Source organism: Chelmon rostratus, chromosome 6 (genome assembly GCF_017976325.1).
Source record: "Chelmon rostratus isolate fCheRos1 chromosome 6, fCheRos1.pri, whole genome shotgun sequence".
Classification (NCBI taxonomy): Eukaryota; Metazoa; Chordata; class Actinopteri; order Chaetodontiformes; family Chaetodontidae; genus Chelmon; species Chelmon rostratus.
This window is the reverse complement of record NC_055663.1, coordinates 28,323,850-28,339,588: the sequence shown is the minus strand read 5'-3', so window position 1 is coordinate 28,339,588 and position 15,739 is coordinate 28,323,850. Positions and strand designations below refer to the sequence as shown.

Here is a 15,739-nt window from a genome sequence, read left to right as displayed (position 1 = left end):
TGAAGTCGGACTGCTGCATCCAGCTGAAGAGATGAACAGCTTGACCGGCTCAGTTCAAACACAGAAGCTGCTGAGACATCACGTCTCCAGAGAAACTGATCAATAAGACACCAGAATGACAGAGACAAGAAGGCAGCAGCAGTGTTTGATCAATAATCAGAACCATTCAGTTTTCTCCTCGTTTATTCAGACATGCTTCCGTCTCTAAATCCACATTATGTAAAAAGCAAAAATAATTTATTGCCGGTTGGGTTTGGAGGGTCAAACATGTAAAACTGAGGCGGCCACAAATCAACAGTCCTGAACAGCAGAGTTTTTTGTCCCAAAGGGTTTTATTAGGAAGATACTTTACAGACGTCTAGACTCCTCGGGGCTGCTTGAAGTTCATGCCGACGGTGGGCTGGGTGACCTGCAGGTTGGACAGACTGCCGAAGTCCTGAAGAGCAGAGAGAGAGAGAGAGAGAGGTGAGTGCACAACACCAGACTCCAGAGAGAAAACAGCAGATTTTAGGGGCAAAGCTGTATGAGAGCGCCAGGGTCTGAGAGGAACAGAGAATCCTTCAAACACGGGAAAGGCTCGCAGGTTCATCTTCCTGTACTATCAATGACCTGGCGACAAGGACGCCATGATCACTTTCGATACAGGATGGAGGGAAAAATATCCCAAAACACAGACGCCTTTAAAGAACAACATCGAGAAGCACTGAGCCGTCCTGATTCTTCCTGAATGAGTTAAGACTCAGTTTGGTTTGATGAGCTGATCTGAAGGCAGATTTCCCTTCGTTTAAAGATGGCAGCTGCAGGTTGTTTTTAAATGCTCCAACATTTACTGGGAAATATTTCAGAGTGAGATCCATTAAAGCTTCACACATCTTTACTTGTAAAATGTTTAATGCTCTGAGGCAGCAGGTTCCAGCCAACATAACAGCTGTGTTACCTGCAGACATCAGGACACTGAAGTGCTTCTGTGCTTTCAAATTCTGTGTGACATTTAAAAGTTATGGATTAAAAGGCCCAAACAGACCTTACAGTCATTAGTAGGAACTTCAGCTGCTGTGATTACAACACAACTGCTAATGAAGCAATAAAAACACTTTGATTAAGTTGATGGAAGAAATAAAAGCTTGTCTGAGACTGTGACCCTTCATCTTGCAGAGCGTCAGTGACACATCGTTATATTGTTGTTTGATGCTCTGAAGCATCATAGTAACTTATCTCTGAACTACATCTGCAGAAAGATGTTCAACACTCAGCCTCAAGTGATTTGGAGAATTTCTTCAGTAATGAACCCTGGAAAACCACTGGGGCCTCAGACTGAGCTGCTTTTCCTTCAGATCAAAGTGCCTCCACATCATTAACAAACCTTAGAGCTGAAGTTTTTAGTTCTTCCTTTACATCTTTTCACTTTTCATCATCCGTTTGTTTGGCATGTACTCTGAGTCTTACAGTTTGTTTGAAATTATACCTCTTTTTACAGCACTTTGCTACCATAATGATGTAGTAACTAATACTAGGAGCCAACAGCAGTACAAGAGGTATTCAGACATGTTACTTCTGTAAAAGTACATAAATAAGTAAAAATACAATACAGGTAACAGTCCTGTGTGCAAAATCTCAATCCAGCTGTGTTGGTGGTTTCATTTACTTTATTACAAACTTGTATTTATATGCTCATTAGTTAAAATCTTCATCTGCACAGTAACTGAAGCTGTCAGGTAAATGCACTCAAAGTATAATATTAAAATACTCAATTACCTCAGAATTGTACTCAACTTAGTCACAGAGCAACTTACCAGCAGCTTCAGCATCTCCTTGGTGTCAGGATCAACTTCAATGAGCTCCTGGTCCAGAGCAGACACCTGGACAGGTGAACAGGTGAAGGAAAGCAGTTAGACATCAACATCTGTCAGAATGTTTCACGTGTCAACAAACTGTGGCTGATCTGCAGCAGCAATAACAGCTGTTCAACATCGACTCGCCTCTCTTCACTTCCTCTGACGACCTCTGACCTCGGCCTTTCAGCACATTTATTCCTCTACTGTCTGACACACTTAAAATCCAAAGACAGGTGTGTGCTGATAGGTAAACACGTCGCTTCCTTATGCTGTCCTGATTTGAAGTATTCATGCTGCAGCATCCGAATCAGAAGAACATTTCTATTCCAAACATGTTTAAGGTCGACTGGACGTCACAGTGACCAACAGTAAAAACAAAGAAAGTCGATTAATGTCTTTTGGAAGTTTGCTTGTCGTTGCTGAAACATGTCGGCTGTTTGTCTGAGAGCGCCAGGGTTCAAAAGGAAAAGGTAATCCTTCAAACACGGGAAAGGCTCACAGGTTCATCTTCCTGTACTATCAATGACCTGGCGACAGGGACGCCATGATCACTTTTGATACAGGTGACACGAAGAGCAGCAACGTACAGACAAGTCAAACATCAACACAGCAGACGTGACAGAAAGGTTCACCTGTGTTACGACATGTCACACTGATACAACCCTGATTCCAAACTCTGTGTACAACAAAAACAATGCAATCATTTCCACACAAACTGTTTACCGACAGTTTTAAGAAGCACTCTGAGCTCATGTAGTAATAACATCCTTTATAAAACAGCTGAGCCACATTCACAGTTGTCACCTGTGGCCTCATTACATCAGTATTACTGCATGAAACAGTTTCAAAATGTTGATTTAATGTGTGGGCTCAGCGTGGATGAAGGGTGGAAAGAGATGCAGAGGAGAGAGGAGGAAGATAAAAGAAACGAGACCCTGAAATTATCAAGAGGGAAACTGAAGAGTCAGGAAACGAAGCTGAGGTCGTTAAACAGACCATGTGCAGAGAAAGACGTGCTTCTTGGTTAATGGAGCTAAACAAGGTTCTCCATCAGATTTCTACCACTGCACCCAAACTACAAGAGAAGAAGCTGGAACAATGAAAACACACCTGTCCAAAGTCAAACAGCCCAGGACCAGCGAAGAAGAGTGCCAACATGACTAAAAACCACTTCAACAGTTACCGATATCCAGATAAATGTTAATAATCACCCAAATCTTTAAGCCTGCTTTCCACTACATGTGTGTTGCCTGGCAACCATTCTGCTAAATGTCACTAAAGAACTACACTGCTTGGCCGAGGTTTCCACTGAAACCAGCTGACGTACAGGACACACGGCGAGCAGCAGAGGTCACAGTAGCTGCCACTGTGATGTGAATATTCCAGCCACCTTCAGGACTCTGACAACCACAAAGTCTGTATGACATCACGTTTTCAATATGCTGAACTTTAAAAGTGTTCATGTTCTGCCCGGGACACACAGCCAGCGTGAGCAGCAGGGCTGGCGGCAACAGCGAGGAGGCGTCACACAGGTGGAGGCTGGCCGTGTGTCCCAGTCGGCTTTTCTGTTCTACCAACACCATCACTATGAAGCTACAGCTCAAAAAACAAGCAGATAACTGACAACATTTTCTGCTGAGTGCTTGATTTTTCTTCACTTAACAGTACAAAGGTTGATGCGTCTGCCCTCCAAACACTCAAACCTCCATCAGCACTGTATTGTTGAGAATCAGCACATCCAAGTCAACACCAGACCACCTCCAGTTTAACCCACTGCTATGTTCAATGATGAAACCTTCCAAACAAACGACCAGCAGCAGCACTGCATTCACTTCAGAGTTTTTTTTTTTGTGTTTGGATGGAAGCAGAAAACACGGAGAACAGTGTGGTGATGCCTTCACTGACCTCTGGTACGTAGTTGTCCCTCCTCTCTCTCTCTTCCTCCTGCAGTTTGATGGAGATTCCTCTGACTGGACCCCTCTGGATCCTCTTCATCAGATGTGTCACATACCTGCAGCAACAGCAGTCAGCAAACACAGCTGTCAGCACCAGAGACAAATACAGACCAAACAACAGCTCTGCTCCTAATAAAATCACAGTGTCTGACGAGTGCAGACCATCGTGGAGGTCTTTGTAACACACAAGAAGATACTGAATATTTGTGGGGAATTTGAGTTTCACTGTCAGTGACTGCTTCACTAATTGTTGTGCATATGACAACAGATTACCTGAACCTGCAGGTGTGGCACTCCAGAGAGAGAGATACTGAATTTGCATGTTCGGTAATCCTGGGCTGCAAAAGCAGCCAAGATTGTAGCTGCCTGTTCACAGTCACTATAAATGCTAATGTTCAGAAATGCAACCTGTATTATTTTAGCATTACCTGATTGTAGGCTGCAACTAACAGATGTATTGTTTGTACATTTACATTTGCTGTAAATGTACTCAGTTGTCTGAGAGCGCCAGGGTCTGAGAGGAACAGAGAATCCTTCAAACACGGGAAAGGCTCACAGGTTCATCTTCCTGTACTATCAATGACCTGGCTACAAGGACGCCATGATCACTTTCGATACAGGATGGCGGACATTCAACAAACACTCCTCTACGCTGTCAGTGCTCACCCGGCGATCTTGTTGCGGAGCTTCTTGCTGGGGATGATGGCGATCTCCTCACACACCCTCTTGTTGGTGTGGAAGTCGCTGCCCAGCCGGGTGTAGTATTTCTCAATGATGACCCTGGCGGCCTTTTTCACCGTCTTGGTCCTGACTCGTCCCTGCAAGCACAACACAAATTTAACTAAGAACATCACAATCAGTGTCAACAGCTAGATTACAAATACAGAAGGTTTCAGATGGAAAAGACCCAATGTTAAAGCGAGGGAGCTTTCATGTCATCAGACAAATCAAATGCTGCACATTTGCAATACAGCATTGAATCCATTGAAGCCTCTGACTCAGGACTCGTACCATGGTTCATGTCTAATGCGCATTTCCTTTTCACACACCAGTCGGACATATTGGAGCTTTCAGAAACATCCGAGTCGCAGTCGTGATGACAACTGTGGCGATGATGTGAACGAGGTCTACAAGACAAACTACCGATTACAATAATCTATGTGACGAAAGCAGGATTAGTGGAAAACACTGGTTTCATTTTAAATTACTTTAATTCATAAAAACTTGGTGCCTGATCAATATATAGGCAGGTGACTTAATATAGGCAAGTGACATAATATAGGCAACAGAAAGCAGCTGATGTCAGTATTGGTTCTCCAAGATGACAGGTTTTAAATAATCTGACGAACCTAATTTTACATACAACTGATTCTGCACGAAGACCATCAGCTGTGAGTCTCCTGGCAAGTCAAATTAAATGTATTACTCATTAAAGATTATTTAGAGCCGGTTACATTCTGCAGCAGTCTCATAGATCAATGGCTAACTTCACCTTCAACCACACACCTTCAGCCCAGCGGATGGTTTTATAATGACCGCTGCTGCAGTCAGTTAATCAGACGAACCCTCCGGGCGAGAAGCATTGCTGCCTGTGTTCACGGCAGTGAAGCTAACTCCCGGTTTAGCCTCCAGAGCTAGCTAACGGTGAGCGCCATTTCTTAGTAATTTCAACACTTTCGCGGCTACCATTCATATATACAAAACAACGGTGTTACTCTGATGTTCCCGTCCGATTAAACCGCTAACACATGAATGAGAGCAGCAGCTCATTCAGCTCGAAAGCAGCTCCACTCCGCTTCCTCAGTTAGCCGCACTTCTCCGCCACAATACTGCAAATAAAACGCACTGTTTGTGTCATCTAACACCAATACTGTCATTATCAAGTACAAAAAACAGTCCGGTCTCCATGGAAGAAATAACTGCGGAATATAAACCGTTAAAAAGCCAGGATTAATTTAGATAGCGCGGGTCGACATGAAATTTTACCCACCATGTTGGATCGGCCTGGTAGAAGAGGACTAGCAGACTTCCGGTGGAAGTTTAAATCCACTGACGGAAGTTGAGAAGAGAAACCAGCTGCTGCGCCCTCTGTAGTCTGGAGGTGGAAAGTACAACAACAACAACAAAACAACAAGTACTTCTACTACTAGTACGACTACTACTACTACTACTATCTTATTATATTTTTTTCCTAATGAAAGGGGCGCGCACTGCCTTGTTTTACTCATTATATTGTTTACTCATGTATCTTATCTTGCTCTTCTTTTCACGGATGCTTCTTGTTATTACACCATCTCCCACTGTTGCTGTAACATTGCAAATTTCCCCTCTGTGGGATGAATGAAGCATTATTTGATCTGATGAATGGACCAATAAAATTAAAATATGTAGCATTGTAATATGTTGGTTTATTTTCAAAGATGATCAGGTCCTTGCTTGCCGCTCATAATATTACAACAAAATGTTTATCGTCCAGTTTACCTTCCTACCTTTGATTTTTAAAGATTTCAAATGATATATATTCCTGTCAAGGCCGTTAAGGTTTATATTTAATCCAGGTAATAATGGTTCTGGTACCTTCTGAACTGTGATGTAAGTGGTTTGAGTCCAGCAGTGACTTTTATTTCATTTTAATTCTCATCTCCATCTTTCCCTCATTTACTGTCCATGCTCAGTTGAACACATAAAAACCCCAAAATAAATGACGATGAAAAATGTGCAACTAAACTAAACTAAACTGTCATATTTCTACAAATACATTAACGGCACATTTTCTTTGACGTGTCTCTTTAAAGAAAAGCTTGAAACATGGAAACATGATGCAGTCAGCTGTGGAGAAACTTTAGTGTTTCAGCTCTCAAGTAGTAAATCCATCAGTCATGTTGTGAACATACTGTTTGGCGTGAATTCTCATGAACCATCTGCGCACGATGGCTGTCGGAAAATTATGAAAATTAATGTGTACAATAAAAACCCAAAGACGTCAAATCTCAGCTGTGGACTGGGAGATAATCAGAAATCAGACCTGGAAGCATTTATTACACATTTATTGCAGAAATACATTCTCAGTAATTCTTGTCTTTGTACAACAAACATTTCTGTGCTCAGAGGAATAATGCACACACACACACACACACACACACACGCATACAAGCACACACACTAGTGTTTGAAAGCTGAGAGTTGGAAATATACTCAGACTATCAAATTACATTTAGAGGAAAACTAGCTAATTTCCCATTGAGTTCATTATGTAACAGACCTAAAACTTCCTTTAATACCTCAACCAGTTGAAGGTTTTTGGTCGACGCTGAATTAACTTTAACCAGAGAAAAAAGATTTTTAAAGTACATCACAATGTTACAAAAATAAACATTTAGGATCATTCACGTCTGTCTGTTTTCCTGAAAGAGATGAATTAAAATCAACTGAAGCTGTTTTCTGTGCATCCTGGTGTCTCTGTCATTGTCTTCTGTCTCAAATTAAACAAAACATTATTAATATATGATCACACACACAGTGTCACGACATTCACGTGAATTGAGTTATTTGTCACGTAAAACCTGACGTATCCTCTAACTTACAGCCATTACAGAAATACTTTAGCATCAGTTACAGTAGTCTATATTCACTGCAGGGGTTTATCCTATAGTAACTACCTCAGCTGAAAGGAGCAGTCCAGCATTCTGGGAGCCTGACTAGAAGATGGGCTTCAGTCTCATCAGCAGGAAGTGGTGTTTAGCCTAGCTTAGCACAAAGACTGGAAACAGGGAGAAACTGCTAGCCTAGTTCCAACAGAAGTAAAAAAAAAAAAAAAAAAAAAAAACACCTTTCAGTGGTCGAATGTAACAAAGTAAATCTACTCAAGTACTGTAATTCAATACAGTTTGTAGTACTTGTACTTTACTTAACTATTTCTACTTTACACTCCTACTCAACTACATCTCAGAGGGAAATATAGTACTTTTTGTTTTATTAATAAGTAATCTACCCAGCAGTGTACAATGTAATTATAAGTAGCTCCACTTTTACCAACTGCAACATTATACATTGTAATTATTGTATAATTGTAATCAAGTACATTTTTCAGATTATACTTAAACACTTTTCAGCAACATTTTAAATGCAGGACGTTTATTATATTTCTTCCACCACTGTGCACATCTTCCAAACCGTCTAATTAACACACACACAGAGGCTCAAATGTGTCGCCTGCTGCTGCTGAAGCTTCTACGTCTCACTTAAACACACAGACGCAGAGTTTTCAGTCTGAAAATAATCAACATAATATAAATATATAACATAAATGAAATGTACATCATCTTCAACAGCTTCCCAAAGTGCTGAACTGTTCCTTTAACTCCTGTAGTGAAGTTAATGTTAATTATAATCATCTACCACAGATCAGTGAGGTCTATTGAGTGTCTTACAGTAAATCTACCACAGCATGCTGAAACACTATTAAACCCTCTGAATGTGCTAAAAGTCTCATAAAGGTTCCTGCAAACTACAGCAGCCGGTTCCTATGCGCCCCCCCCCCCCCCCCCCCCCCCCCCCAGCAACAGATAAGGCCCCTTGCTTTTATGTATCAGCTGGGGCCTCTCCGAAGGCTCTGCATCATTTCCTCGTCTTTAATCTCTGTTGAGCAGAAGGTCAATAAATCTTTCCCTTCACTTCTGCTCACACTGTCACAAAGCAACCCGTCTGATGTCTCAGGTTAAAGACAGGACAAATCAAAGTTCAGCATTTTGTGGCCCGAGTCTCACAAAGCTTCAGAAAAAGTGCAGCTAAGTTACAATAACACTGCTTTAAGAACATGCAGAATGCACAAAGTGAAGCGGCACCACAGGGTTAGCACGACTCACAGCTCGGCTCAACTCACTTACACTGGTCTTTATTCTTATCATTATAGTGGATGTAGACTTCAGCGTCTGTCTCATTCAGAGACGCAGATATCATCACACTGACGTGGCTTCATTTCTTAAACTGTGTTCAGGTCTTGAGGACACTGGTAGACCTGGGACGTGAAGCTCCAGTAGTTCTGTGCAGGGAATGAAGCTTCTTAAAGGGAAACACACACGTTAGTCTAAAATTGGTGTATTTACTGACTGAGCTTCTCTTTAGCAGCTGATATTTGAAAGTATAACATGAGTAGAAACTATGGCCTTCCTTTCCTGTAAAACAGACTCATCGTCTGCTGATTCGCTCGTGAAAAAGTGCAAATAAGAAGTTGAAAAGTTGCATATCATGAAAACGCACACAATCAGATCAGCATCTAGCTCAAATGGAAGGAATCTGCCCGTCTGTCTGCCTGTCTGTCTGCCTGTCTGTCCTTCGACCATCTCGACAGCCGCCCACACCACAGACTTCACATTTGACGGCTGCGTTACTGAGGACCAATGGAAAAGCAGCGTCGAGTGTGAAGTATTGTGATGAGCAGTTCTCAAGAAAGCTGAGACTCATCGTCCCGCAGAGCCGCAGACCCACAGTTCCAGATCCATCTCTCCTGCCGAGGCATCAGTTAACCTGCAGTGGTTAACTTCATGTTATTAAGCTAACGTTAGCTGGCTACCATCAATCAATAATGTAACTTTTAGCAGCTTCAGCATGAACACATGATTCTTATCAATCGTATTGATAAAGTGGAAAAGATTTGATTTAATCATTGTCACATCTGGATGAAAAATAGCTTAAACTTTGGTGAAACTTCAATGCAGAGTTTTTCTTTCTGCAGCTCCTAAAACATTCTTCCTTTGATATTTTTAATACATGACACATTTGTACATTTTGCTTTTCAAAAATGTACAAATGTACCAACAATGATTATAACTGTTAATAATCCAGCTGTGGATCATGTTTTGGGGAGCATCTCAATAAACCAGTAAGTTCGTAGAATATTATAATATTACTGTGTTATTAATAAAGTTTAAAAAGGAAAGAAACCTGGTGGTCCATCTAAAGCTATGGGTCTGGACCGTCAATCTCTGTGGGTCTGGCTCTGCAGGGCCCTCAGGCTCTGTGGGTCTGGCTCTGCAGGGCCCTCAGGCTCTGTGGGTCTGGATCTGCGGGGCCCTCAGGCTCCAGGTGGCCGGTCTGAACAGGCATGTTTTGAACAGCCTTTGCACTCGTGCATAATCTGATATCTGCGTTCAGCGTCTGTGGGTGTTCAATATGTTGTCATGGTAACGGCAGAGGCACCAGCACCTCCACATAGCTGATGGGGAACAGTCCTGATTGGCCGGCGAGCGTGCCCTTGTACCAGTTGGCGTCGACCTGATTGGTGAGGAAGATGATGTCGCCTTCGCTGAAGTCCAACTCGCCCTCGTGGTTCGGATGGAAGGAGTAGACCGCCCGGCAACAGGGCTGATCCAGGACCAGCTTACTGTCAGCTGGGCGAGAGACACCTATAGACAGCCAGAGAGAGAGAGAGAGAATACGAATATCTAATATTTAATGAAGGACGCCGAGGTGGAAGCTGCTATTATCAGGTATTTACTGTTTAACATAACGTGTCATATGTACATCAGCTGTGGACAAACTGTGACAGGAAAAGAAATAAATGAACCTGTTTTAGTCTCATCCTCTTCAGGGACACAGACCTGGACCCTTCCCATAGAAAAGCTCAGGGAAGCTCATGACGGGATTTTAGAGGAAGACTAACATTGACTTACATTGTTCAAGCCAACCAGTTAGTCTTCATCCTTAATGTAGCACTTAAATAAGCAGAAAGATCACTGTTGGTTGCAGCTGGTTGGTGGATGTCAGTATTTTCTTACCGTAGCAGGAGATGGGACTGCCGGGTCTGGACGGTGTCGCTGGGAGCTGTTCGCCTGTCACAGAAAAATAAAAGCTTAAACATGACACGGTTTTATTCCAGAGAAACATCAAAAGTGAAACAACGTGTGAGGAAATGAGTAACCTGAGGAAACTGTAGCTGTGAGCGACGGCTGGTGGTAAAATCCGATGCTGCCGTTGTGTTCGCTTCTGATTCTGATCTTTCGGGACCTGAAGCGTCGCTCAGGTTTGTTACTGGCAGCCGTCAACCTGTTCGCACACATGACATCTGAAACTCTACAATACTGTGATGCTATTTAAGAGCCTGCAGCAATGCTAACAGTTCAGCTAGCAGCTCGACTTTGAGCTTTGAGCTAAATGCTAATGTTAATGCTAATGCTAACACACACAGTTCAGTGTGTTAGCCACATTTGCCAATTAGCACTAAACACAAAGTATTTTCATTCATAAAGTACCTTAAAGTTAAAGATATATTTTCATACACTGAAGAAACGTCACGTTGTGAATTCATGCTCACAGTTCTGTCCTTTTTCATCTGACGCTAGCAGCAAAGTTTGCTTTATGACCAAATACCTGCACAATTACTGACATTCCCACCAGACTCAAAAACGAGTTTTAAAGGTATTGAACATATTTCAGAGGATCTGTCTCCATCTTGACGATGGATCAGATTGCTATAAATTTCTGTCGTTTGTGTTCGTGGCCATGCTGGTGATGCTGTGGTCTTCCCTCTGGAGAGACATGACAGGTGTTGAACGGGCGCTCACCTTGCCTGCAGGTTGCCATGGAGACCCAGCAGGATGCGGTGGGCGTTGCGGTGAAAGTCCAGCAGCGCAGCCGCCAGAGCCGCCAAGCGACTGAGCTGATCCACCTGCAGGAGGAAGCATGACAAACATCAAACTGCAACACAGAGACTGAGACAAAACTGAATGGAGTGAAATTATCATTTAACTTCACATATTAATCAATATGCATTCATTATAACTCACGCATATTTACTTTTCCATACCTGCATGTCCCCACAGATGTTCCCATTTATCATCATCAGTATCAGGTTTCTGAGATAGAGCCGCATGTTCCTCTGAAGGGATTACATGCAGCATATTATTGACTGAATGACTCGTTACGCTCTTTTCCCAGCTTCCCTCAGTGACTCGGCTTCCCAGCTGTGGATTGTGATCTGTGCAAAGACCTGATCCAAGAACCAAAACCAAACCCTGAACCTAAACTAAACCCCAAACTGCTGACATCAGTGGAAGCATTGATTAAATAGTTAAGGGTGAGAATAAATAGTGACACAGACGTTCTTACAGTGTTCTCAGTCTCGTTCCCCACCAAACATTTAACTTCACCCTTTAGAAGAATCTTTCTCCTCATCTTATATGTATATTGTCACACCGCGGTGAGGTCTGTCTCGTCATGGGGTTTTTGTCTTGTCATTTCCTGTTTTATTTTGAAGGTCTAACTCTCCTCTCATTTCAAAGCACTTGCTCTTCCTCATGTGTCCTGTGTGTCCGCCCTGATCACCTGTTGTCTCCACCTGTTCCTGATTACCCTCCACGTGTTAAATAGTCTGCGTCTCCCTTGTCTCGTGCCAGTGTGTCTTTGTCCGTCGGCGATTCACCCGAGCCTGTCTTCCCCGTTCGTCCTTCGTAAGCTCTTGTTTCCTCCTTGTGAGTGTTTTTGTTTTGTAATTTTGATATCCTAGTTTCTGATTTACTTTGTCTTAGACCTTAGCCGAATTGATTTCCTCGTTGTAGAGTGATTTTCTGTTGTTTCTGTTTTAGTGTTTAGCTTGTAGTTCCTCCGCTTTTAAGGAGAGTAATATGATTTCATAGTTTTCCTTATCTAGTTTCGATAGTTCCAGTATTCCTAGTCCTTAGAGTTTTCCTCCGTACGGAGTGTTTTCGTTTCTTATTTTATTGTCATAGTGTTTTCTAGTTTTTCCTCATAGTGAGCGTTTTCTGTTCTTTGTTATTTTCTCATTCTTGATATTTATAGTTATAGCCTTTTGCCTAGTATAAATAAATAAAATTTAAATAAAATTTGTTTGACACTCATCGAAGGGGATCTTGGGTTGAGTTTAATAAAGATCTGTGAATTCAAATCTCTGCGTCTGAGTCCTGATCTGAGTCCAGGCCTGACATATATGTGAGTAAATCAGGATGGCTTCACACAGGTAAGCTTCAGTCTGTAGCTGAGGAAAACCAGCATGTATCCACCTGGATCAGTTCCTCGTTCAGATCATTTTGTAGCTCATCAAGAGATACAGAGTTAGATTTACTAGATAAGCTCTCATTCCTCAAAAATATCCATCAAACCACTGAAGTTTAAAGTCCTTCACAGTGTCCATCTGACCAGCAGCAAACTGACGGAACGTAGATTAAAGATGCAGATGTGATCCTGGCAGCCAGATGTTCTGGTCCTGCCTCTGTGTGTGTGTGTGTCTGTGTGTGCTGGTCTTAAAGTTGGTGATGCTTTACTAGCACCACTTTACTACTTTACAGTTCAGACTGACTAACTCACGTCGTTCTGCAGCAGGATGAACATGCTCCTCTCTGTCAGCTCTTTGGACGTCATGAACTTGTCCCAGGCCTGCCGGACCTCCTCTGCTGGGACTTTGCCTCTTCGTCTCCTCTTGTAGTCAAAGTCCAGCCGACGACCATTCAGCTTCTTCAGCTGGTACTGAGGAACCAATCGGAACAAAGGCCAGAAACATGTGGTTGCTCAAATTTAAACAAAGTTCTTCATTCAGATGTGAACGATTTCTGTTCCGGTTAAATTCTGATGATTATATCTGAGCTAAAAACATTAAAATAAAAAAGGCTTTTTGTTCTTCAACATCTTGAGTTGATTTTTTTGTGTGTTTTAGAAACAAACAGGTTCTGAGGTCATTAAAGTCCAAACCATCTGTTTAGTATGTGTGTGTTTTCTCTCACCCTGATATCCTTCAGCTCTGTGTTATGGAGATCCTGCAGGGGGTCGATGAAGGTGCGTTTAACGCTGACATCCAGAACATCCCTGGCCTGAGCAACCTGCTGCAGAGCTTCACCCACACCAGACAGAGCACCACCTGAACCACCAGGGAACCAACCAGAGGACCAACCGGAGGACCAATCAGGAGATGAACCAGAGGACCAACCAGAGGACCAACCAGACAACAACAGCAGGATAAACCAACAAAGAAAAATCAGGAAAAGCAGCAACAGAGTCAAAAGCAAACATCCATGTTCCTGTTTTGTTTGAGCTTGCAGATGTGTGCAGGTTAATCGTGGTCCAGAATAAAACACTATTTGTATTTGCTCAAACGTACAGAGACCTAGAACAACTGTGCTTTTATTTATACCTTTAATGTTGTAATCTCGAGATCAGGAGGTATTAACTGATGCTGCTTCCTGGAGAGTAAAAGCCTTCTGTGTTGCTCAGGTCTTGACTCTTTCTGCTACGTTAGATGCTTAATATCCTATTTTCCTCCATTTTTGTTTGTTACCATGGAAACGCATCCACCGGCAGCGCCAAAACCGACGTCGTACCGAATTCCGAAGCAGCTCCGAGCTCCTGGCCGTAGTGCAGCATACAGTCTCCCAGCATGCCCTCTGTCTGCGGGTAGCCTGCTGACCTGCCCTGTCCTCGCAGCCTGGACACGGTGTTGAGCATGTTCAGCTTAGCTCTGTCTGCTGTGGAAGCACAAACACATCCACCTCACGTTCAGCGTGCTGACTGTCAGCACCATCACTGCTGACGGCGTCTATGAAAAGGAAACATCGCTCATGACGGCGCCGACTTTAGCTGCAGTTTGTTTTGAACATTCACAGAGTGAAAAGTTCTTTCTCAGCTTCTACCTGATTGTATTTCTCTGCTGTTCTCATCTTTTGGAATCTGATGACAATGAGACGTGAAACAGTCGTTTTTCTCAGTACCTGGATTTGGTTGGAGGAACTCTGTAGTCCTGGAGAGCAGCTCCACCAGCAGAGAGTGGATTACTACAACACTCTGACGACAGACAGGCAGGCAGAGAGACAGACAGGCAGGAAGTCAGTCTGTGTGTCTCCTCAGTTCAGAGCAGATTAAATGCATCTTTCGAAGTTTTACCTTCTCCATCTTCAGGAAGTCTTCGTCCATCTTTGTTCCTTCGGCTCCCATCAGCCTCTCGTTCAGCAGCTGCAGGAAGAGCCGACAAAGTAACAGCAGCATCACAGGAACCTGCATCAGGTGTGTTCAGTAGCAGTGGGAGTGCATACAGTGGTGGAAAGTAACTACGTACATTTATTGTAATACTATGCTCAAGTATAAATTTGAGGTACTTCTACTTTACTTGAGTTTTCCAATTTAATGGTACATTATATTTTTACTCCACTACATCTCAGGTGGAAACATCATATATAGGCTACAATACAGTATAGAATTACATATTTGTAGTATATGAACATGATGAAAGTTTAATTTTAAATGTGTCCTTTTTTTAATGCAAGACTTACAGTGACACACACACATATATGGGTGTATATTTTATGGATATATGAACAGATATATATGACTCATTGTGGTATTTCAGCTATTACTGAAGGATATGAGGCCTTCCTCTTCTCCCAGCTCTGTGTGGTAGCTGCAGTTCTGACAAACGTACCTGTGCAGTATTGCAGTACTGCTGTACTGCACAGGTACTGTCATGCTAACGTCTGGTCAGTAACTGCAGTACTGCAGCAGTGTTGTCTGAGCTGTGTTAGCAGTAGTACTTGTAGTAGTAGTGGAGGTAGTACGAGCAGGAGGCTGGTAGTGGTGGTGATTGTAGTACTCTGTAGTACTCAGTAGCAGCTCATAGTGTTAACAACAGCGGACTCAGGTTAAGATCAATAACAGATAACCTGCAGGTTCAAACATCAATCACGTGTTGATTGATTCGTTGTTATTTCTTTAAATCTTTATTGTCTGATTGATCGATATTGAACTGATCGCCTACATTAACACTGCTGTGATGGATCGATACTGATGTACCACCAGGCCCTGTGTCGCAGTAAACCCAGAATCCCTCCCCGATAGATCTATTCAGTCCGCTTTAACCCGGATCGGCCCGGTTTGTCCCGGTTACCTGGCTGGCTTTATGCAGCTGCTTCTTCATCCCGGAGACAGACATCCTCACCGGGGACCGGACAC

The 15,739-nt window shown here is 42.8% G+C and overlaps 2 protein-coding genes and 3 non-coding genes across 5 annotated transcripts; all 5 read right to left on the bottom strand.

Annotated features, from left to right (window-relative positions):
* Window positions 1-165: 165 nt before the first annotated feature.
* zgc:114188 (uncharacterized protein LOC541327 homolog) lies at window positions 166-5,817 on the bottom strand. Its single transcript, XM_041939087.1, has 5 exons — window positions 5,781-5,817; window positions 4,457-4,608; window positions 3,741-3,846; window positions 1,794-1,859; window positions 166-436 (listed from the first exon to the last, which is right to left on the bottom strand). Exons 1-5 carry the CDS (start codon window positions 5,781-5,783, stop codon window positions 359-361), a joined length of 405 nt encoding a protein of 134 aa, XP_041795021.1. The 5' UTR covers window positions 5,784-5,817; the 3' UTR covers window positions 166-358.
* On the bottom strand, window positions 521-647 carry LOC121608626. Its single transcript, XR_006006958.1, has one exon. It is a non-coding gene; the product is annotated as a small nucleolar RNA SNORA71 (small nucleolar RNA).
* Window positions 2,274-2,400, bottom strand: LOC121608627. The gene has a single exon (XR_006006959.1). It is a non-coding gene; the product is annotated as a small nucleolar RNA SNORA71 (small nucleolar RNA).
* LOC121608625 lies at window positions 4,286-4,412 on the bottom strand. The gene has a single exon (XR_006006957.1). It is a non-coding gene; the product is annotated as a small nucleolar RNA SNORA71 (small nucleolar RNA).
* Window positions 5,818-9,967: 4,150 nt separating the features above from the next.
* Window positions 9,968-15,719, bottom strand: sh3gl3b (SH3-domain GRB2-like 3b). The gene is made up of 10 exons (XM_041939098.1): window positions 15,675-15,719; window positions 14,678-14,746; window positions 14,506-14,578; window positions 14,119-14,262; window positions 13,525-13,658; window positions 13,112-13,270; window positions 11,353-11,456; window positions 10,736-10,834; window positions 10,567-10,640; window positions 9,968-10,179 (listed from the first exon to the last, which is right to left on the bottom strand). Exons 1-10 carry the CDS (start codon window positions 15,717-15,719, stop codon window positions 9,968-9,970), a joined length of 1,113 nt encoding a protein of 370 aa, XP_041795032.1.
* Window positions 15,720-15,739: the final 20 nt, after the last annotated feature.

Coding starts and splice junctions, on each gene's coding strand:
- zgc:114188 (XM_041939087.1), bottom strand. Junction 3,847..4,456: donor CTCCGCAACAAGATCGCCGG/GTGAGCACTGAC, acceptor CTGTTGCTGCAG/GTATGTGACACATCTGATGA. Junction 1,860..3,740: donor GGGACAACTACGTACCAGAG/GTCAGTGAAGGC, acceptor TCACCTGTCCAG/GTGTCTGCTCTGGACCAGGA.
- sh3gl3b (XM_041939098.1), bottom strand. CDS start 15,719: ATGTCTGTCTCCGGGATGAAGAAGCAGCTGCATAAAGCCAGCCAG. Junction 14,747..15,674: donor AGCTGCATAAAGCCAGCCAG/GTAACCGGGACA, acceptor CTCTTCCTGCAG/CTGCTGAACGAGAGGCTGAT. Junction 10,180..10,566: donor CAGTCCCATCTCCTGCTACG/GTAAGAAAATAC, acceptor TCTCTCGCCCAG/CTGACAGTAAGCTGGTCCTG.